This window comes from Podarcis pityusensis (assembly GCF_964106645.2).
Source record: "Podarcis pityusensis genome assembly, chromosome: 18".
Taxonomy (NCBI): Eukaryota; Metazoa; Chordata; class Lepidosauria; order Squamata; family Lacertidae; genus Podarcis; species Podarcis pityusensis.
This window is the reverse complement of record NC_138043.1, coordinates 6,159,283-6,183,314: the sequence shown is the minus strand read 5'-3', so window position 1 is coordinate 6,183,314 and position 24,032 is coordinate 6,159,283. Positions and strand designations below refer to the sequence as shown.

At 49.6% G+C, this 24,032-nt stretch overlaps 1 protein-coding gene across 3 annotated transcripts in view; it reads right to left on the bottom strand.

The window, feature by feature from the left end:
• Positions 1-6,270: 6,270 nt before the first annotated feature.
• The window catches only part of NRTN (neurturin), a 67,734-nt gene continuing 49,972 nt past the window's right edge, over positions 6,271-24,032 (bottom strand). For 2 of the 3 annotated variants that reach the window (XM_080989254.1, XM_080989255.1), the window contains exons 2-3: positions 19,496-19,733; positions 6,271-14,906 (exon numbers count right to left, since the gene is read on the bottom strand). In XM_080989254.1, the coding sequence (XP_080845380.1) occupies positions 14,458-14,906; positions 19,496-19,706 (660 nt within the window). In that variant the 5' untranslated portion in view covers positions 19,707-19,733 and the 3' untranslated portion in view covers positions 6,271-14,457. The remainder of the gene's footprint in view (positions 14,907-19,495; positions 19,734-24,032) is intronic. The other variant, XM_080989256.1, reaches the window with a different exon arrangement.

Here is a 24,032-nt window from a genome sequence, read left to right as displayed (position 1 = left end):
TCAGGCCCCTGACACCTTACCTCAGTTAGAATGTGGCCCTCAGAGGAAAACGTCCCCTTCCCTGGTGTTAAAAGGGCCACTGGTTCTGGCAGGAGGAAGGCATCTCAAACCAATTTGCATGAGTCAAATTCCCCCCAACCCATAACCGACTCTGTCAGTTTGTCCGTCCCCACAAGTCTGTGGCCTTATAAAATATTACTAGAAATGGAGGGGCAAGAAGATCAGTTAAAAGAGGTGTGGGGAAAGGAGACAACAGGTCAGATAGATAGTCACAGCTGGGGGAAATTATGGGAGAAACGTACGTTGAAAATGCTGTCTGTAAGAATAAAAGAAAATTATTATTCGGGTGGCGCTGTGGGTTAAACCACAGAGCCTAGGACTTGCCGATCAGAAGGTCGGCGGTTCGAATCCCCGCGACTGGGTGAGCTCCCATTGCTCAGTCCCTGCTCCTGCCAACCTAGCAGTTCGAAAGCACCTCAAAGTGCAAGTAGATAAATAGGTACCACTCCAGCGGGAAGGTAAACGATGTTTCTGTGTGCTGCTCTGGTTCGCCAGAAGCGGCAGAGTCCTGCTGGCCACATGACCCGGAAGCCGTACACCGGCTCCCTTGGCCAATAAAGCGAGATGAGCGCCGCTACCCCAGAGTCGGCCACGACCGGACCTAATGGTCAGGGGTCCCTTTACCTTTATTATAAATTAATTTGGAGATGGTATTCAACACCGGTCAGATTAAATCAAATAAACAAGAAATATTCGGTGTTATGTTGGAAGGAATGCCAGGAAAACAGGGAATTATGTTTACATGTGGTGGGGGTGTAAATATGTACAATTTTTCTGGCAAAAGGTGTTTAAGGAGGTAACAGAAATCACCGGGTTAAAGCTGACCGAAAGTCCAGAGATAGCATTATTATCAATTTACGATGGGGTGGAAGGTTCGCAGGCTAGTAAGGGCTTGCTCACAAATTTATTGACAGCTGCACAAATTATGATAGCCAGGAAGCGGAAGGGGCCAGCAGAATATAAAATGGAAGAATGGTATAAAGCGTCGTGGGGTATTAATGATAAATTAACATGCGCCGTTAAGGTAAGACGGGGAATATGCAGAAGAAATTATTCTGAGGAGATATGGAAGGTGTCTGTTGAATTTGTACCGTTAAAACAGAAAGGGGCCGTCAAACCATCGCAAAAGGTGTTGAAATTTTGGGAGGCTGGCTAGTTACAACGGAATGGTCTCGGGTCTGTGGGGTGCACATTTTTCTTCTGATTTATTTATGATTATTACTTTGTCAAAAAAGAAAGAAGATAAAACTCAAGTCTGTGGCCACAACTGGGACCTTAACAGGAACAGATTCCTTGCTCTTAATTGTGTGCCATTAGCTAATCTCCTGCACACCAGCTCCGTGGAGGCGACCCGAGTTCTAGTCTTACGGAAGTCGGAGAAAATCTCTCTCTCTCTCCTGTTTATCCAGCCCAGGCATCATTTTATAAACCTCTCCCCAAAGTCATATTTCTCCTAACCCCCCCTGGGATCTTCCATGTAGGGCAAACCATCGATCATGTTGGCTGCTCCACCCCCCTGTGCAATTTTCCACCTCCTTCACCCCTTCTTCTGTGAGCCAGACTCTCTGGACATCGCCTTCCAAGATGGCCATTGCCAATCTTAGTTGCCTCCCCCTCCCCGGCCCACCCAAAGCCCCTCTTCGTTGTTATTGCTGTGGAAGACCTGGCGGCACTTTCCTGTTTTAAAGAAATAAGATTTATGAGACTCCAAAGATGCTTAATAAAATATTTACAGAGCGTGGCTTTGGATGTGGGAGAGGGGGCCTGGCTCTCTACCCGAGCCCTTTCTGTTCCTGCCGCTGTCAGAAATCTGGGTGGCACAAGGCGCGGTAATATAAACGGAACATTTTTCCATTCCCCTAAACTCTATAAATCTTCAGGGCTGTCTAAAGGCACTTTGTTTTCTGGGGAGGGGGAGAACGGAGGAAGGAAGGAAGGAAGGAAGGAAGGAAGGAAGGAAGGAAGGAAGGAAGGAAGGAAAGACACCTTCACATCTTTTCCAGAGGGTCCACTTCCCTGGCCCCACAACATTCACGATTCATACTGGAAGCCTAGTGTCTAGTCCTTAAGGTCTGAAATTTTTTGCGGTTCTATAGCTCACTGTGTGACTTGAGCTGTTGCCAGTTCTGAATGCTGCAGTTTGACTGAACGAAGTTCCCCGAATTAGTTCAAAACCCACCCCCTCTGAACTACAACTGAAATTACCTTATTTTTCGCTCTATAAGACGCACCAGACCACAAGACGCACCTAGTTTTTGGAGGAGGGAAACAAGAAGAAAAATATTCTGAATCTCAGAAGCCAGAACAGCAAGAGGGATCGCTGCGCAGCGAAAGCAGCAATCCCTCTTGCTGTTCTGGCTTCTGGGATAGCTGCACAGCCTGCATTCGCTCCATAAGACGCACACACATTTCCCCTTACTTTTTAGGAGGGGAAAAGTGAGTCTTATAGAGCAAAAAATACGGTAATTCCCAGGACTGACCGAATCGAGTTTGTTTGGGGGCAGAAGTTCGAACCATTTTGACTTAATCCAGATCAACGGAAGTAAGAGTACCGCTCTATTCTGCCTTGGTCAGGCCACACCTGGAATACTGCGTCCAGTTCTGGGCACCACAATTTTAGAAGGATGTTGACAAGCTGCGAGGTGTGCAGAAGAGAGCATAGGAATTCGTTCATATTATTTTTCAAAATATAGTCCGGCCCTCCACATGGTCTGAGGAATGGTGGACCGGCCCGTGGCTGAAAAAGGTTGCTGACCCCTGAGCTAAGCAATCGGAAGGACGGACTCTTACCTTTGCACCAAGTGAATGGCGCCAGAGAAGGGTGATGGGCTCGCATTCCTCTTGCATCTCACCCTCTTTTGTTGGCGAGCTCCGATTCTGGCTCCTGTCCCGTAAGCAGGAAAGGGGGGAAAGCGATGCAATGGATGGAAAGGATGAGTTGATTTCGGGAAAGGGTCCTGGAGCTTGCCGGGTGCAGCCGACATCACTCCTAGTGGCGCAGCAATGAAACTGCTGCCACATTGGCAGAGCTAAGCAGGGTCCAGTGTGGTTTCGAATTGGATGGGAGACCGCGTGTCGAGATTCCTGCATTGCAGGGCGTTGGACTAGTTGACTCTTGGCGTCCCTTCCACCTATGCTTCTATGCCCCTCGGGGTACTTTCCAAATCTTCACTTGTCTGCCCCTGGAATCTGGTGTTTCCATTGTCCAGTTTGGAACAGCAGGGAGAGAACGTTGTTTTTCCCCCCTTCACTAGGCTGGCATGCAAAAGGAAGCTTTGCAGATCTCGGGGCTGTGGGAATGTTCAGGGATGCAGGAGAGGATATATTGTTTGGTTACCGTCTTTCCAACTTGTGTTAACAAGTTCACAATTTAGCAGAGTAACATTCCCCCTTTTAAACCTGCACAGTGGATGCGTTTGCTCAGGCTCGCTAAAGCCTCTATGATAACTGTTCTGGTAAAGGTAAAGGTAAAGGGACCCCTGACCATTAGGTCCAGTCGTGGCCAACTCTGGGGTTGCAGCACTCATCTCACTTTATTGGCCGAGGGAGACGGTGTACAGCTTCCGGGTCATGTGGCCAGCAGGACTAAGCCACTTCTGGCGAACCAGAGCAGCGCACGGAAACGCCGTTTACCTTCCCGCCGGAGCGGTACCTATTTATCTACTTGCACTTTGACATGCTTTTGAACTGCTAGGTTGGCAGGAGCAGGGACCAAGCAACGGGAGCTCACCCCATCATGGGGATTCGAACCACCGACCTTCTGATCGGCAAGTCCTAGGCTCTGTGGTTTAACCCACAGCGCCACCCGCATCTCTTAACTGTTCTGGTATTTTCCCCTTATTCCCTCATAAAAGATAAGACACGACACAGTCTTCTATAAAAGTATAAAAAGAATTTGCTCACATTCTGTTCACAATCGGATCCCAGAAGGCAGACTTATCTTAGAAAAGTAACATACACCTGGAAACTATCCCATAAAGAGACAGTCCCTTTGTCCTCTCTTGGCCAAGAGAGCATCTTTGGCTAAGCAGATGTTGCTTCTTCGATGCATGTAGTCAAAAAGAGAGAGATGGCCGCCCTGCCCTGTGCTTTTGTCATTACCTGCACAGGTGAGGCCACGCCCACCTCTAGTCCCATGCAGAGGAAGTCTGTCCCAGCCCAGAAGGAAACAGGAAGTTTACCTGCTGGCTGGACAAACATTCCTCCCCATGTGTAAACATGTTCACTCTAGGAATGTACTTGACTGCTCTTGTGTTTCACATCCCACAAAACCATCAGATCCAGCCAGCTGAAGCGGAAGATAACCAGAGCATGGACCACTCTGGACAGACAGTCTGCAGGCAGGTAGGGTCTCAGCCTGCGTACCAGATGGAGCTGGTAGACAGCTGCCCTGGACACAAAATTGACCTGCACCTCCATGGATAGCTATGAGTCCAAAATGACTTTCAGGCTGCACACCTGGTCCTTCAGGGGCACAGTTACCCCATTCGGGACCAGGGAGTCCTCCACACTTGCCCGCCCCCTGTCCTCCCAAAACAGGACTTCTGTCTTGTCAGGATTCAACCTCAATCTGTGGAGCTTCTTAGCTGCGATCAACAGGGTGTTTGTACACAACACAGCAGAAGACAAGCAACTCGACATCACCAGGAAGGTTTGCCATTGGCCTCTGCCTGAGATACTGGAAAGGTGCTGCCAGTTGGTGCCGACAACACTGACCTCGATGGGCTGGTGGGCAGCTGTCCTCTCTCGCTGTGATTCGGTTCGTTTTCTCTCCCACTTGCTTAAGCATAGAGCGGACTCTTTGCAAGCCCCGAGCCAACAGAGGAAGGAAACCTTCGATCGGGGAGATTGCAGAGACTCTAGGAATGATGTATTTGACTGCTCTTGTGTTTCACATCCCACAGGGGCTCCCTTCGTTGGATCTGTTCTGGCAGGCCAGCTTCATCGGGTGTCCTCTCTCCACAATTGTCACCTGGGGGCGGCGGCCATTCCCTCAGTGGGAAACATGGGAAGCAGCAGGGCTCACACTCCACCAGCTTTGCTGGACGCCCAGCTCCTGCCCCTGAATCTCTGGGTTGTGGGTTCGAGCCCCAGCTTGGGCAAAAACAACAACAATACTATATTGCATGGGGTTGGAGTAGGTGACCCAAACGGTCCTTTCCAACTCTACCATTCTACGGTTCTATAACTGTGCCACCTGGTCAACGGTTTAGAAATCGAGTTTTGATGTTCCTCATCCCTCCCTGTTCCTTTTTCCTCGTGTGTTGTGTGATGATGATGATGGTGGTGATTATTATTTTTTCCCAGATTGTAAGCCTGTGGGTAGAAACTGTCTTGTTTTGTATGGAAGCGACTCTGGGAGCCTTTTGGAGAGCAGGTGTAAGGTAAAGGTAAAGGGACCCCTGACCATTAGGTCCAGTCGTGACTGACACTGGGGTTGCGGCGCTCATCTCGCTTTATTGGATTAATTGATATGTATATGTATAATCTGGAATACTTAATGTGATTTGATTGGATTGTTAAAATGGAAAACTTAATAAAAATGATTTTTTTAAAAAAGTTTGTTATTGGTATGAGCTTTCGTGTGCATGCAAATGAAAACTCATACCAATAACAAACTCTCTAAGGTGCTACTGGAAGGAATTTTTTTATGTTGTTTCGACTACGGCAGACCAACACGGCTACCTACCTATATTATACATCTCAGCTATGAGCTGAAAGGAGCACGGCAGGGTTAACTATGCCCTACTCAAAGTAAAGGTAAAGGGACCCCTGACCATTAGGTCCAGTTGTGACCGACTCTGGGGTTGCGGCGCTCATCTCACTTTACTGGCCGAGGGAGCCGGCGTACAGCTTCCGGGTCATGTGGCCAGCAGGACTCAACCACTTCTGGCGAACCAGAGCAGCGCACGGAAATGCCATTTACCTTCCCGCTGGAGCTGTACCTATTTATCTACTTGCACTTTGATGTGCTTTTGAACCGCTAGGCTGGCATGAGCAGGGACCGAGCAACGGGAGCTCACCCCGTCACGGGGATCCGAACCGCCGACCTTCTGATCGGCAAGCCCTAGGCTCTGTGGTTCAACCCACAGACCCACTGAAATTAACGAACCTCAGTTCTTATCTATGAACTTCAACGACTCTACCCTTATAGAATGGCACCCATTGTATCTTCGTCCTGATGCAAAATCAACACACCACACCAATTGCTTTTGTTCAGTTATTCCTCTCTTTTTTAATCATTTCCCCCCCATGTCAACATCGCGTTCGGTTCTTAAGGCGTTTGCTTCTTCCTCCAAGAACTCGATGCTTTCGGCCGAGAAATAAATGGTAAAAGAAAAACGTACCTGAAAGGCAAGCAAAGGTTGACATTGTTTTGCACAATAAATTAGGAGAAGGAGGGGAATAAGATGGAGATGCCCTCAGCGCAATAGGTAGGATATATTTTAGGGTACCTAAATAAATATCATAAGTTACTTTGAATAAATAGAACTCAGCATAATATACAGTGGAATTGCATCAACTTCTCAAGGTAAATCAATGGGTGGTGTTGACACCAGGTTTGGGAGACCCTCAAAGCTCTCTGGGAACACAGATTGTTGGCTTACGCCAGGTCCATCTAACTCAATATTGTCTACACGGGCCAGCAGAAGCTCTCCAGAGTTTTGCTTTTCCCAACACTAAGTGGAGACCACATGCTCTACTATAGTCCTTCCCCCAGCACATCTTTAGATCGCAGGGAAATAATACATTGCGACAGCAGCCCTTTCTTTCCATGTTAATACATTTCTCAATGAGCACCAGTAGTCGTCGATGGCTTTTGATGGCTGGTGGCGGCTAGCAATGACACAGCTGCAGATCTGGGACTGAAAGGAAAAGGTTCAGAAGTTGGAATGTCGCCAGCAAAATATATAAAAGAGGGAAGATAGGGTGCAGCAATAATATTGTATAAAAAAAAAATACCACGGGAAATGGGATGGGAAGTTGATAGAACCAACAAAAATAAATTATTATGTATTGGAATTTTATGTGAAATTTGTGGGAATTTAATGAAACTTGAATGCCAGTGCCCATCAGCTGGGGGGCTCAAATATGTTGTGGCAGCCAGCAAGGCATAATAATAATAATAATAATAATAATAATAATAATAATAATATATTTATACCCTGCCCATCTGGCTGGGTTTCCCCAGCCACTCTGTGAGGCTCCCAACACAATAGTAAAAACACGTTAAAACATCAAACATTAAAAGCTTCCCTAAACAGGGCTGCCTTCAGATGTCTTCTAAAAGTCAGATAGTGGTTTATTTCCTTGACATCTGATGGGAGGGCATTCCACAGGGCGGGCGCTACCACTGAGAAAGCCCTCTGCCTGGTTCCCTGTAACCTCACTTCTCGCAGGGAGGGAACCACCAGAAGGCCCTCGGAGCTGGACCTCAGTGTCCAGGCTGAACAATGGGGGTGGAGACGCTCCTTCAGGTATACCGGGCTGTTTAGGGCTTGAAAGGTCAGCACTGACACTTTGAATTGTGCTCGGAAATGTACTGGGAGCCAATGTAGGTCTTTCAAGACTGGTGCTATGTGGTCTCGGCAGCCGCCCCCAGTCACCAGTCTAGCTGCCGCATTTTGGATTAGCTGCAGTTTCCGGGTCACCTTCAAAGGCAGCCCCACGTAGAGTGCATGGCAGTAGTCCAAGCGGGAGATAACTAGAGGCATAATCCCCAAGATAAGGGGATCCAGCGGGGAGAAGAATCTTTGATAGTGCTTTGATACCATCTCCAGAACCAGGTGGCGAAGAGATGGATGGGGAAAGAAGCTGATGGGGAAGTGGAGAGGCAAAACACCTCCTCCCCATCCCAAATAGTAAAGGTAAAGGGACCCCTGACCATTAGGTCCAGTCGTGACTGACTCTGGGGTTGCGGCGCTCATCTCGCTTTACTGGCCGAGGGAGCCGGCATACAGCTTCCGGGTATGTGGCCAGCATGACTGAGCCACTTCTGGCAAACCAGAGCAGCGCACGGAAACACCGTTTACCTTCCCGCCGGAGTGGTACCTATTTATCTACTTGCACTTTGATGTGCTTTCGAACTGCTGGGTTGGCAGGAGCAGGGACCGAGCAACGGGAGCTCACCCCGTCGCGGGGATTCGAACGGCCAACCTTCTGATCGGCAAGTCCTAGGCTCTGTGGCTTAACCCACAGCGCCACCCGCGTCCCGTTCCCATCCCAAATATTTTCTCCAAATTGGCCCTTCTCAAGAACATTTTTCTGGAGATGTCGTCCCGTTCGTGGATGCAATCCTGGCCTGCGGTTTGGACCTCTCATTGCCCAACCGTGGAAGCACTCTGTGTGTTGATGTCATCTGGACGCTTCTGGGGCGGCCGAGCCAAAGCAAAGACAGAAACCTGGAAAGGGGCCTTCACTACATGGCTACTCTCTCCCAAACATCTGTATCGGGGCTGTTATTGAACGGAGGCCTTTCCTGGACAACGATTAGCAAAACAAAACAGAATAGAACGTTGGGTGGGGTGGGGTGGGGGACAAAAAAGGAAAGATGGCAAGAATAAAAGGGAGCCTTTTCACGTACAGATGTTTTTTCTACCCACCTCGGATCTCACTTCTGCCAACTCTTTGGAGATTTAAACACGGCGGAAATGGTCCGTTTTCATGCAGAAGCACGGTCCTGAGAAAGGAAGATATTGTGAGAAAGGGGCATCTTTAAGGAAAAACTGCTGTTGACTGGGAAATGTCCTCCTGGCTGGCTGAATGGAGAGACGGATGGGAGGAACTCAGGGAGAGGGAGAGAGAAAGAGAGGCCCCTGAGCTAAACTGGTGCAGAATGGATGGAGAAGGAGGAGAAATGGCCTGGAAAACAGCTACAGGAATGGTCAAAGCACACTGGGAGAGCAATTGCAAAAGCTCCCAGGTTCAATGTATTACGGTATTTTAATAATTTTTTGGAAGCCGCCCAGAGTGGCTGGGGAAGCCCAGCCAGATGGGCGGGGTATAAATAATAAATTATTATTATTATTCCAGTAGTGATGTATGGAAGTGAGAGCTGGACCATAAAGAAGGCTGATCGCCAAAGAATGGATGCTTTTGAATTCTGGTGCTGAAGGAGACTCTTGAGAGTCCCATGGACTGCAAGAAGATCAAACCTCTCCATTCTGAAGGAAATCAGCCCTGAGTGCTCACTGGAAGGACAGATCCTGAAGCTGAGGCTCCAAGACTTTGGCCACCTCATGAGAAGAGAAGACTCCCTGGAAAAGACCCTGATGATGGGAAAGATGGAGGGCACAAGGAGAAGGGGACGACAGAGGACGAGATGGTGGGACAGTGTTCTCGAAGCTACCAGCATGAGTCTGACCAAACTGCGGGAGGCAGTGGAAGACAGGAGTGCCTGGCGTGCTCTGGTCCAGGGGGTCACGAAGAGTCGGACACAACTAAACGACTGAACAACAACAAGAACAACAACAACATTGCTGTTGTTGTTGTTGTTGTTCAAGACCCAACAACCATGGACAGAATCTGAGCTAGATGAACTGGTTATTTGGTTCGGTAGTTATGTCTTTGAGGGGGGAGACTGCAGCCCAGTGAGTTTGCATGCAGAAGGTCCCAGGATCATATCGCCGGCACCTGCAGGAAGGGTGGGGAGCAACCCCTATCTGAAATCCTGCACAGCTGCTGCCTGTTGGTTTGTTCTGGTCCAAACGGTCCAGGTTTGTATCAGAATGCACCTGTGCTCAGGGATAACGCTCCCCCTTGTGTTTGATGGCTCTTCAGCAGCGGACATCGTGCAGCCCCCTAGTTCCCCCACAACCCTCCATGCCTTCTTTTCAATGCACACGGCATGCGCTCGTGCGCTATTTGCGCTAACGTGTGCCTTTGCATGCGTACGCATTGGCACATGCATTTCTTGCGTGCTGCAAAACCGTGAGAGGTGCAAATCTCAAATGTGTTTCGGTTCTCATGAAAGTGCAAATTGGCTAAAGGGTGCCTTTAAAATGCAGACCGAATCGAACCTCTCTCCTGCCACCCCTAAACCCAGACTGAGGAAGTTTCCACCACCCGGTCGCCGCATCCACAGATGCCATGAGATTTGACTGCAATCCACGACACTTATAGCTTTGAGCAGGTAAAGGTAAAGGGACCCCTGACCGTTAGGTCCAGTCGTGGCCGACTCTGGGGTTGCGGCGCTCATCTCGCTTTATTGGCCGAGGAAGCCGGCGTCCAGCTTCCGGGTCATGTGGCCAGCATGACTAAGCCGCTTCTGGCGAACCAGAGCAGCGCACGGAAACACCATTTACCTTCCCACCAGAGCAGTGCCTATTTATCTACTTGCACTTTGACGTGCTTTTGAACTGCTAGTTTGGCAGGAGCAGGGACCGAGCAACGGGAGCTCACCCCGTGGCGGGGATTCGAACCGCCGACCTTCTGATCGGCAAGTCCTAGGTTCAGTGGTTTAACCCACAGTGCCACCCGCGTCCCTCATCCAGCGTCCCTAGCTTTGAGCAAGGACTCTCTTATTTCCAAACTGGTTTTCAGAGCAGCGTTGGACAAAGAGCTCCGCGATAGCAGGCAACGTTTCACAGCAATGTCACCGTTGTTTACTCTGGAAGGATATAAATGAGCCCTCGGACTTCTGCCTTGGCCAAGCCAACTTCATTTGTCTCCCAAAAGAGCATTTCTCTCCCCCCCCCCCCTTTCTTGGCCACCTTCCCGGGCCAAGGAAATGCTAAACAGAAGGACTAACCGTAAAGTCCTGCCGCCCTTTGCAGGCGGGAGCAAAGAACGTGGAATGCAAGCCAGCCCTACGGATCAGGGCAGCTGCCCGCTGTCCAGTCAGGGCGGACAACTAGGGCAAAACGCATGCCGCGAAGCAGAACAAAGGTTCCTATTTGTGACGAGATGGGCACTTCCTTCCACACAAGCAACAATTCCTCGCTGACCTGCAAATGAATCAGGCCTGAGTCTCTAGGACTGGTGCAACTGCCTCAATCCCAGCCTTGCCAGCAAAAGTGAGGCTGGCAACAAAGGATGAATAGCTGCTGCTCTCTCACAAGAGACCAGGGCCCTGCGGGATTTTGACATCTTTCCGCAGGGCCTGCAAGACGGAGCTGTTCCGCCAGGCCTTTGGTCAGGGTTCAGTCTGATTCTTCTTTTCCTAGCCCGCTCACAGGTCCTTTATAAGACCAGTGGTAACATTTGGCCCTGGAGAATATTAACCACTCTCAATTTTACCCGTGGACTGCCATCTGTCCAGATTTTAATTTGCTCTGAACTAATTTTAAGATGTATTTTAATTAATCGATTGCCTGTTTTTGTGTTCTTATGTTCTTTGTATACTGTGTTAGTTTTATGTTAGCCGCCCTGAACCTGGCAATGGCCGGGGAGGTAAAGGTAAAGGGACCCCTGACCATTAGGTTCAGTTGTGACCGACTCTGGGGTTGCGGTGCTCATCTTGCTTTATTGGCCGAGGGAGCCGACGTACAGCTTCCGGGTCATGTGGCCAGCAGGGCTAAACGGCTTCTGGCGATCCAGAGCAGCGCACGGAAACGCCATTTACCTTCCCGCCAGAGCGGTACCTATTTATCTACTTGCACTTTGACGTGCTTTCAAACTGCTAGGTTGGCAGGAGCAGGGACCGAGCAACGGGAGCTCACCCCGTCATTGCGGGGATTTGAACCGCCGACCTTCTGATCGGCAAGTCCTAGGATCTGTGGTTTAACCCACAGCGCCACCCGCGTCCCTTTCGCCAGAAGTATGGGTGGGCATCTATGTCCCGGTTTCTGATTATTATTTTTCCCAATCTTAAGTTCGGTTCCATCACATTTCCGCACTAGTTTGCAATTTTTCTTGGGGGAAAGTTCTCATGAAAATTGATGAGCATTTTATTACAAATTTGACACTCCCCCCCCCCCCCAATATATGTACCTCGTGCAATGGATTTTTGTACGTCATATGCATATGTATTCACATTTAACTCTAGCATATGTATATTCATTTGCAGTTTAATTGACTGGAGAACTGCATTGCAAAATTTGGAGAAGTGCAAATGTCAAAGGATGGCTGTTTTGGCTCCCATATTGTTTCGGGGACGTGTGAATCCAGTATACCTGAAGGAGCGTCTCCACCCCCATCATTCAGCCCGGACACTGAGGTCCAGCTCCGAGGGCCTTCTGGCGGTTCCCTCCCTGCGAGAAGTGAGGTTACAGGGAACCAGGCAGAGGGCCTTCTCGGTGGTGGCGCCCGCCCTGTGGAACACCCTCCCATCAGATGTCAAGGAAATAAACAACTATCTGACTTTTAGAAGACATCTGAAGGCAGCCCTGTTTAGGGAAGTTTTTAATGTTTGATGTTTTATCATGTTTTTAATATTCTACTGGGAGCTGCCCAGAGTGGCTGGGGAAACCCAGCCAGACAGGTGGGGTATAAATATTAAGCTGTTGTTGTTGTTGTTGTTGTTGATTTGCCATTAAATGGTTACTGAATCAAATTTCTCTCCCTCCTCACCGGTCAGCAGCAAATGCCTCTTAAGGCTGAATATCTGGTTCCTTCTTCAGTAGAGAAGCCATCAACCTCACTTTGAGAAGCACAGCGACACTGCAAATTAAAACTTGTTTTGACTGTCATTTCCATTATTTCACGGAATAGAGAGAGTTGCCTTAACGCCAAGTCAGTTCATTGATTCATCTAGTGGATTATTGTGTAACCTTCTCCAGATGTTATAGGACTGCAATGCCCAGCATCCCTGACCCTTGGGCTAAGCTGGTGGAGACAGATGGGAGTTGTAGTTCTGTGATGTCCAGAGGCTGTTCTCCTCTGATTGGCTGTGGCTCCTGCAGTTCTCCCTGAGGCAAAGATGGAACCTGGAACCTGACACCTTTTGGAAAGCAGGCAATTCCAGAGATTTGAACTCAGGACGTTCTGCTTCCAAAATTATGGCCCCTCACAAAGTCTGGAGACAGGAAGTGGCCTTGGCCAGAGCTTTAGGAGCTCACACACTGCCTCGTCCAGGATTTCCCAAACTTAGATCTCTTTCCAGCTGTTTTTGGACTACAGTTCCCATCATCCCTGACCAGCTAGCTAGGGATGATGGTAGTCGTAACACTGGCCTGCTCCACTTCTCAGGAGTAGGCGATCTGAGGATTGTGTCCCAATAAAACAGCTAGCACATGAGCAGGGTCTGGTATGCTTTCAAACAGGATGGGGGGACGACTGCGTGTTGAGGTTCCTGCATTGCAGGGGGTTGGACTAGATGACCCCCAGGGTCCCTTCCAACTCGACCATTCTATGATTCTCTCTATACTAAACCATCAACAGTTCTCCACAGCCCTTCCCTGAACTACCTTGAGTTGCCAGAGATCGAACTTTGGACCGCCTGCATGCAGCAATGCCTTTTTCCCATAAAATCAATTTAAGCACCTAGTCCTCATGGTTCTGCGCAGATTGAAACAACAGTGCAGGTGCCTAAAACTGAGTCAGGGACACAGAGCTCCACGTTGGCCCAACCTGCTGGCAGAGGCTCTCCATGATTTCAGACATAACTGGAAGCGCCAGGAATCGAAACCTGCAAAACCCTGCCACCAAACCGTCGTCTTCTCCAATGTCCCTCCAATGTTTAATGTGGAACATTTGAGCTCTTCGATTTCAGAATCCCCTGGACGCCACCGATTCCATTAAGAATTTGATGCAATGCCTGGAAAGGAACGTCAGCCTTTTTGTACACATTTGTCAATACTTTAAACCTATGTCTACATGTATATACAAACATACATTTTACACAGCACTGTTATAACGGTGTGTGTACTTTAAGGTGGCGGCAGGATGGCTCCTCTGCAAGTATGGGAGGAGCGCTCCTCAATCTCTCAACCCTTCTTTGCCCACAGGATTCACGGGCAGGAACGGCCCCTGGCACCCTGGCCCCATGTGGAACCATCCCCATAAAGATCTCCAGCTTGGGCAAAGCGGGCACTGCCCACGGGGCGGCTCCTCCAGAAGACCACCAGGCAAGAGATCTCTCTTGTTTTCGATCCGCTGCGAAGCTTGGAACGACGTTTCTCCAGCCGGCTGCGTCGAGAGTGCCTCCATCGCGGCAGCACGGTGGGCTGTTCTGGCGAGGCCCTTGACAGGATTCCTTGCACTGCTGGAATCAAGAGCTTCCCCGGCTCCCCACCAGTTGAGGAGGCCCCCAACCAGACGCTGGCTTTCCTTGGTCTCCGCTGACCGCCCTGAGGTAGACTTAAAATCCAGTTGTCTCCTTGGCTGCTCCAAGCGGGGATGTCCTGGCGGTCTTCTCCTCGCGTCCTCTTCCACCTTTGGACAACCACCCACACGCCAGCAGCCTCTGGGCACTGCTGGGTACGCAGCCAGGCTCCTCCTCTTCCAACCTTTGCTCCATCACACGCAGCCGCACTCTTTGGCTGACACCTCATTCACCGTGTAGTAGCGGTTCCCCGCATCCAAGAAGGAGACATCGTCGTCGTACGACAGGGGGCGGCAGCACGGCCGGGCCCTCACCTTCTCCTTCTTGATCTTCCGCATGCTCCTCACGTTCTTAAGGGACAGGTCGTAGTTGCGCACGGCCGAGTCGCAGGTGCCGCTGCAGTAGCGGAAGAGGACCGTCTCGTCTGACTTGTACCCGAGGCCCAACTCACTGACAGTCACCTCCAGCTCCTTGAGGGAGCAGGGCTTGTGGCGGGCCTTGGCGCGTTTCATCCGGTTGCCGGCTTTGGCGAAGAGCGGCAGTTCGTGGCCCCCAGAATTCATGGACTGGCTGTACCTCTCGATCAGCGTGGAGATGAGGTGGCGGATTTCTCCCTCTGTGTAGCTCTCGAACAACGTGCTGTCTGGAATTTTTAAAAGAAACAACAGAAAATTAGAATAATTATTATAATAATAATATAAGGGATGTGAGTGGCACTGTGGGTTAAACCACAGAGCCAAGGGCTTGCCGATCAGAAGGTCGGCGGTTCGAATCCCCGCCACGGGGTGAGCTCCCGTTGCTCGGTCCCTGCTCCTGCCAACCTAGCAGTTCAAAAGCACGCCGGTGCAAGTAGATAAATAGGTACCGCTCCGGCGGGAAGGTAAATGGCGTTTCCGTGTGCTGCTCTGGTTCGCCAGAAGCGGCTTGGTCATGCTGGCCACATGACCCGGAAGCTGTACGCCGGCTCCCTCGCCCAGTAAAGCGAGATGAGCGCCGCAACCCCAGAGTCGGCCATGACTGGACCTAAGGGTCAGGGGTCCCTTTACCTTAATAATAATATAATAATTAAATTTTATTTATATCCTGCCCTACCCAGCCGAAGCCGGGCTCACAGCGGCCAACAACAATAAAAGCAACACAGCATTCTAAAATCAATTCATTTTAAATTCAATTCAAAATCAGATTAATGACAACCATTGGGCTAGAGTTCTGTGAGGATTACCGAAGGAGGGGGTCAGACTGCACCTTGGCCAAAGGCCTGGGAGAACAGCTCTGTCTTGCAGGCTCTGCGGAAAGATGTCAAGTCTCTTGTGACAGAGTGTTCCACCAGATCGGGGCCACAGCCGAAAAGGCCCTGGCTCTGGTCGAGGCCAGCCTAACCTCCCTGTGGCCTGGGACCTTCAAGATGTTTTTGTTTGAAGACCGTAAGGACTATACTGAAATGGCAAAACTGACCGGGCGATTCAGGAATCAAGAAGATAATGACTTTAAAAAAAGAATGGGAAGAATTTATAACTTATTTAGGAGACCGTTGTTAAACAAATAAAAACGTGAGCTGGACTTTAAAAACAACTTGTAAAGAAACGGGGGGGGTGGGATGGATATTTCAGAGAGATGAAAACTGTGGAGAACGTAATGATATGTAGTTTTAGAATAATTATTCCTTCCAGTAGCACCTTAGAGACCAACTAAATTTGTTATTGGTATGAGCTTTCATGTATCTGAAGAAGTGTGCATGCACACGAAAGCTCATACCAATAACAAACTTAGTTGGTCTCTAAGGTGCTACTGGAAGGAATTTTTTAATTTTATTTCGACTACAGCAGACCAACACGGCTACCTACTTGTATCTAGAATAATTATGTTAAGGACCCATGCAGGGGACACGAGGGGAAATTCTGAGATTCAGAGAATCTCATATATGGATATGGTAAAAGTTTTTTTTCTTTAGAAAGGACCCAAAACTCTCCCGTCCACCGCCACAAACATGGGGCGCAGCCCTCTAGTTTTATTTTTGCATTAAATACCCTCCCCCCAACCCAAGCCGGTGTGCTGTTTAGCACGCTCCGAGCATCCAGCGTTTTTCCACGAAGGCAACTTGGCCTCCGCTCCCAACCTGGATTTAACAGCCTCCACGAAGCCTCCGAGGGCCTTTAAAGGACCCAGCGGCCGGAGGCTTTTATTCCGTTCCCAGGCAGAAAAGAAGAAAAGGGGACAGCAGTATCTGATTCCAATGACCATTCGCCACCAGTAATTCGCTGGCGCCAACTTGGGGAAGGGCCCAGAAAGCTCAGTTTGAAACAGTCGGGGTTTGCTTGCTTCGCACGTCATCATCATCATCATCATCATCATCATCATTTATTTTGCCGACAAAGGGCCGTATAGTTAAAGCTATGGTTTTCCCAGTAGCGATGTAAGGAAGCGAGAGCTGGACCATAAAGAAGGCTGATCGCTGAAGAATGGATGCTTTTGAATTCTGGTGCTGGAGGAGACTCTTGAGAGTCCCATGGTCTGCAAGAAGAACAAACCTCTCCATTCTGAAGGAAATCAGCCCTGAGTGCTCACTGGAAGGACAGATCGTGAAGCTGAGGCTCCAATACTTTGGCCACCTCATGGGAAGAGAAGACTCCCTGGAAAAGACCATGATGTTGGGAAAGGTGGAGGGCACAAGGAGAAGGGGACAACAGAGGACAAGATGGTGGGACAGTGTTCTCAGAGCTACCAGCATGAGTTTGACCAAACTGCGGGAGGCAGTGGAAGACAGGAGTGCCTGGCGTGCTCTGGTCCAGGGGGTCACGAAGAGGCGGACACGACTAAACGACTCAACAACAATTTATTATTTATACCCCGCCCATCTGGCTGGGTTTCCCCTTCACGTTGGGGAAGGAGGCCCCATTAGGGCATAGTCAGCACTGCCCCTTCAAGTTTGTTCAGCCAGCCAGACCCCGCACCTGCTCGCCTTCTTACTTACAGCTTCCTTCTCCTCCTTACATACCCTCCAACACTCCTCAGATGAAAATAAGGACATTTCTCACTCACCCCCCCGCCAACTGACCCCCCTTGACCTCCCCCCCCCTTTTTTTTTTGCTGTTGTTCTCCTTCCCTCTCCCCGCTGAAACTCCCGCACCCGATCGGAAGCCGCATCGGACAATCGGGTTCCAAAAATAGTTCACAAACCGGAACACTCACTTCTGGGTTTGCAGGGTTTGGGAGCCAAAACATTCGACTCGCAAGGCGTTCAGCATCCAAGGTACAACTGTATTATTATTATTATTATTATTATTATTATTATTATTATTATACCCCATCTATCTGACTGGGTTGCCCCAGTGACTCTGGATAGCTTCCAACATACAGTCATACCTCGGGTTACAGACGCTTCAGGTTGCGTTTTTCTGGGTTATGGACACGCCGAATCCCGGAAGTAACGGAATGGGTTACTTCCAGGTTTTGGCGGCCGTGCATGCAGAGAAGCGCTACATCGGGCTTTGCGCAAGCGCAGAAGCGCTGAATCGCAACCCAAGCGTGTGCAGACGTGGCGCTGCGGGTTGCGAACATGCCTCCCGCACGGATCACGTTCGCAACCTGGGAGCCCACTGTATAGAAAAATTCCTGGAGGGTGATGGGATGGAGGTGGGGGTTGGAGCACTTCACTCTTCTCCCGGTGTGTGCAATTGGTAGCTTACAGGAATGCCTAAAGGTAAAGGTAAAGGTAAAGGGACCCCTGACCATTAGGTCCAGTCGTGACCGACTCTGGGGTTGCGGCGCTCATCTCGCTTTATGGCCGAGGGAGCCGGCATACAGCTTCTGGGTCATGTGGCCAGCATGACGAAGCCGCTCCTGGCGAACCAGAGCAGTGCACGGAAATGCCATGTACCTTCCCGCCGGAGTTGTACCTATTTATCTACTTGTACTTGACGTGCTTTTGAACTGCTAGGTTGGCAGGAGCAGGGACCAAGCAACGGGAGCTCACCAGGTCGCGGGGATTCGAACCGCCAACCTTCTGATCGGCAAGTCCTAGGCTCAGTGGTTTAACGCACAGCGCCACCCGTGTCCCTTCACAGGAATGACTAGATAGAGCTAGACCAAGCCCTTCTTCACCCATCCCTAAGAGGGAGTCCCTTGCGGGCTGAAATTTGGTTTCTTCCTCCTGCGTGCCCATGCGCTTCTTAAAGCGAGGCACCCAGAACTGGGCTGGCAGCACTCTGTCTCGCCTTAGTATCGTGCTTCTGACTGAAATCAGCCTGGTGCCCCCCGTCAAAGTCGCCCTCTCTCCTTCGGAGCTGGAATTTGGAGGCATCTGATAACCGCAAAAAGCCTGATCTAATCGTATACACAAACCCACCCCAATCAACTGCCTTTGAAAGAATTCTAATCCATATACAAACATGCAATTAAATCCATTTTTTCAGTGGGGGGGGGGTAGCCAAATGTAACCAATCTCAGAAGCAACCATGTCCCAGTCAAACAGTCCCCAAAATTCATCTAATCTCCCCATCCCATCCCAGTTCGGTAGGACAGGTCTGGATTTGATTGTATGCTGTCATAGGAAATCTCATGCTACCATACACAGTTTTCTAAGCAGGGATTTGCAGATGCAGTTACATCAATTTTGCGAGCATGTGTGAAATCGCATAAATTTTGCGTGCATATGTGATGAGTCGATTTAGTCTCGAGTTTAGGACCTCTGTTCAGGAGAGAGTTTTACACCGGGATATGCTGCATAGAAGCCCAAGTTTATAATGATCAAGGTAAAGGGGACCCTGACCATTAGGTCCAGTTGTGGCCGACTCTGGGGTTGCGGCGCTCATCTCGCTTTATTGGCCGAGGGAGCCGGCGTACAGCTTCCGGGTCATGTGGCCAGCAGGACTAAGCCGCTTCTGGTGAACCAGAGCAGCGCACGGAAACACCGTTTACCTTCCCGCCGGAGCGGTACCTATTTATCTACTTGCACTTTGAGGTGCTTTCGAAGTGCTAGGTTGGCAGGAGCAGGGACCGAGCAACGGGAGCTCAACCCCGTGGCGGGGATTCGAACCGCCGACCTTCTGATCGGCAAGCCCTAGGCTCTGTGGTTTAACCCACAGCGCCACCCTTGAGGAAGCATCTAAAGAGGCCACATTGAGAACACCTTAGGTTCACACCCACCTCTATCTCATAAGCACTATTGCACCCTCCCAAAAAAGCCTACTCATTTTCCACTGGGAGAAGGAAGGGCTGAGAGCCCAAGCTTACACTGGGAGATCAGCGACCCGCGGCGTCCCAGAGCCCTTGCGTGCCTCCTGTGGCCGTCGGCGAGCGAGGAAGACGACGAGGTTCTCGAAAACAGCGACGAGGAGAAGAGGGTGTGCTCCTGGCTCCTGGTGAACAAGTCTCTACAAACCAAAACGGACAACATGGAACTGAAGAGCATCGAGGCTAGAGCTGCCAGCTTCCATACCTTCATCTTAGACCAAGTCAGAACATTGAAACTCTGCAAAACAGGCAAAAACGACAGTCTTTATTACACCGGCATCCCTGCCCCACCCAGACCCCCTGCAATAGCATTCGAAAGAGGCGCACGTGGCGTTGGGGGGGCTTCTCCTCCTCCGAAAAACTCAGAAATGGATAAAAGCCTCCTATCCAAACAATGACTGTCATCAGCGCAGGTAAGAGGGAAAGATTACCGTATTTTTCGCTCTATAAGACGCACCAGACCCCAAGACGCACCTAGTTTTTGGAGGAGGAAAACAAGAAAAAAATAAAAATCTGAATCTCAGAAGCCAGAACAGCAAGAGGGATCGCTGCGCAGTGAAAGCAGCAATCCCTCTTGCTGTTCTGGCTTCTGGGATAGCGTACACACATTTCCCCTTATTTTTTAGGAGGGGAAAAGTGACTCTAATAGAGCAAAAAATACGGTAATTTTAATTTTTATCATCTACAATACTGTCTTGTTTATTTTATAGTATGGTGCATTGATTATTGCTTTCATTCTATGGATCAATGGTCTCGTTAGATAGCAAAATTGCTGTTTTAGGAGTTATTTTTAAAAGTCTGGAAAGGATTAATCCGTTTTGCATTGCTTTCTATGGGAAAGAGAGCCTTGGCTTTGGAACGCTTTGGTTTTGGAACGGACTTCCAGAACGGATTAAGTTTGAGAACCGAGGTTGGTACCTCAGGTCAAGTACTTAATTCATTCCGGAGGTCCGTTCTTAACTTGAAACTGTTCTTAACCTGGAGCACCACTTTAGCTAATGGGGCCTCCTGCTGCCGCTGCACAATTTCTGTTCTCATCCTGAAGCAAAGTTCTTAACCCAAGGTACTACTTCCGGGTTAGCGGAGTCTGTAACCTGAAGTGTCTGTAACCTGAGGTACCACTGTACGGTCCACACTTAAACCTCCGTGTCCAAGCTACCCCCCTTTTTTTTACTTCATAGCTTCCCCTGCAAAAACCCACTCCTTAAAGCTGAATCACAGTAAACATTGATCCACCAAAACCCCAGATTGCCATTTGCTCCAATGGGGCACTAAAGAACAGGCTTTCGCAGAGCTTTCAAGTGCTTCCCTGTTCCTAGAAAGAGCAGAGCTAAAATTTAAGCACAGCTAAGTCCTGCTAAAAGTAAAGGTAAAGGGACCCCTGACCATTAGGTCGAGTCGTGACCGACTCTGGGGTTGCAGTGCTCATCTCGCTTTATTGGCCGAGAGAGCCGGCGTACAGCTTCCGGGTCATGTGGCCAGCATGACTAAGCCGCTTCTGGCAAACCAGAGCAGCGCACGGAAACGCCGTTTACCTTCCTGTTGAAGTGGTACCTATTTATCTACTTGCACTTTGACGTGCTTTCGAAGTGCTAGGTTGGCAGGAGCAGGGACCGAGCAACGGGAGCTCACCCCGTCGTTGCAGGGATTCGAACTGCCAACCTTCTGATCGGCAAGCCCTAGGCTCTGTGGTTTAACCCACAGCGCCACCTGCTACTGAGTAGGAAAATGACAGGCAAAGCCACCCACTGGATTCATTGTTAAGGAAGAAGGCAGGTGGGCATAGAGGAATCTATGGACTGTGGTTGGTGGAGCAGTGCCCCATCCAATCTAATGGACCAGCCTCCAGAGACGAGAAGCAAAGGTATTTAGGTCCTCTTTGCACGGCTCCCCTGGCTGTTTGTGTCCCAATCTCTCTGCAAAGAGCAATGTACTTCCAAAGCATTTTGTAGCCTGTTATAGGAATTCTAAGGTCTCATATATATATATATAAATCATATGTTCATAAAAGAGAAAAAGAGAGAGAAAGAGAGAAAAAAAGAAAGAGCGCGCTTTGCTGTGAATTCACAATATGGCAAATTGTAGGCACGTTGCTCTCCTTCAGCCTCAATAAGGTAAAGGTAAAGGGACCCCTGACCGTTAGGTCCAGTCGTGACTGACTCTGGGGTTGCGGCGCTCACCTCGCTTTATTGGCCGAGGGAGCCTGCGTACAGCTTCCGGGTCATGTGGCCAGCAGGACTTAGCCGCTTCTGGAAAACCAGAGCAGCACACGGAAACGCCGTTTTCCTTCCCGCCGGAGCGGTACCTATTTATCTGCTTGCACTTTGACGTGCTTTCGAACTGCTAGGTGGGCAGGAGCAGGGACTGAGCAATGGGAGTTCACCCCGTCGCAGGGATTCGAACTGCCAACCTCCTGATCGGCAAGTCCTAGGCTCTGTGGTTTAACCCACAGCGCCACCCGCGTCCCCAAATATAAAATAAATGTGCATAAATGTGCAAGGCAAACACATACATAAGCTTATAAACCACGTGTCTGAAATAGTACAGGAGAGCAATCCTGAAACCATTTTGACTCTCCCAAATTGACCTCAAATGTTTCTCTGCAAGGAGGGAGGAAATGGGAAAAGCCTCCCCATTGTCTTTTTGCTTACAAATCCTGTCTTAAGGGCGTATTTGTGTATGAATAGGGTGAGCCTGTGATCTGGATTCAGGAACCGAGTATTTACCATCACTGAAGAATGGCCAGGGTGCCCAGATAAAAGCAATCAGTGACCATTAACAGGTTTCCTGCCAGACAGGATTCTGCTATAGACCGCCTCTTTCGTGATGTATGTGTATTTTTTCGGGGGGGGAGGGGAGATGGTCTTGAGCTACAGCGTAGGCAGTTTCAAATGTCTGTATAAGAGCTTGCACACCTTTGTTCTGGGTTCCTCCTCCCTCCTGCGTCGGGTGAGTGGAGACCCTGTTGCAACAGTTTAATAAAGATCAGGCTTACTAGCTGCTTTGCTTCTCAATATTCTCTGGTTGGCCTCTGTTATTTTCTCCTACCGATAGAAAACCTACATAATGACTCTAAATGGGTTCTTTGGTACCCCAAAAGGGAAAGGAGGAGTTTTTTCTGATAGCAAGCCCCATCCCCAGTTTTGCACAGTCTTGCAAGGGCCTCTGCTTTTCATCTGACAACTCGGTTTTCGCAAGGCTTCTTTCGATTTGATTTAATATTTCTATTCCGCTTTTGCGACAGCAAACACTGAGCCTCTTGGGCTTGCCGATCGGAAGGTCGGCAGTTCAAATCCCCGCGACGGGGTGAGCTCCCGTTGCTCAGTCCCAGCTCCTGCCAACCTAGCAGTTTGAAAGCACGTCAAAGTGCAAGTAGATAAATAGGTACCGCTCCGGCGGGAAGGTAAATGGCGTTTCCGTACGCTGCTCTGGTTCGCCAGAAGCGGCTTAGTCATGCTGGCCGCAAGACCCGGAAGCTGTACGCCGGCTCCCTCGGCCAGTAAAGCGAGATGAGCGCCGCAACCCCAGAGTCGGCCACGACTGGCCCTAATGGTCAGGGGTCCCTTTACCTTTATTAGAAGCAAACAAACTTTGCAATCGCTATGCTGTCAAACGCAGGAACGTTATAAATAGGGGAAGCAACAAAACATTAGCTGATCCTAGCAGCCGACCCGTAAGCGCTGCAGAATTTTCTGAAAGCAGTAGCTGCCCAAATGGTGTCCCACAAGAAACCAGTCAGTTAAAAACAATGAATGGAGCTTGTGTGAGCTCTAAGCGACGGAGAACGCTGGCCGTTGTTTCTCTGTATGATTCACGGTCTTAGGCTTGCTGCCAGGTTCCAGATCAGTAACTCATAACCATGCTTGCTCTCGGTTAAAATTCGCTAATAAAAATGTCAGCACAACAGATCCCTCGTTACATCCGCTTCGACTCGAAAAGCAACTCCTGATGTTAAGCAGAGACTCTGAGACCGAAAGTTACGAAAACGGTTCGTTTTGGCAAGCAGAGTTTGCTTCCCACCAAATCTTACCGCCTAAAGTCAGTTATCACCCTACCAGAGAGCTAATAACGTTAATCCTTCCTAGTTTAGGGAAGGGGCAGAAATTACCGTATTTTTTGCTCTGTAAGAGCATAAGATGCTCCTAGTTTTTGGAGGAGGAAAAGAAGAAAAAAAATATATTCTGAATCCCAGAAGCCAGAACAGCAAGAGGGATCGCTACGCAGTGAAAGCAGCAATCCCTCTTGCTGTTCTGGCTTCCTGGATAGCCGCGTTAAGCCTCTTCAGGACAGCGGATGAAGGCTCCCCCAAGAGCCGTGCTCCCTTTAAAGAGCACGTGGAGCATGTGTGCAGCTCTTGGGGGCTTTTCCCCGAGGAGGGAGAAGGGCAGCCCCCAAGAGCTGCGCGCACACTCCACGCGGCTCTTTAAAGGGAGCACTGAGCAGAGCCTCCCGCCTGCATTCGCTCCTTAAGACGCACACACATTTCCCCTTACTTTTTAGGAGGGGAAAAGTTCGTCTTATAGAGCGAAAAATACGG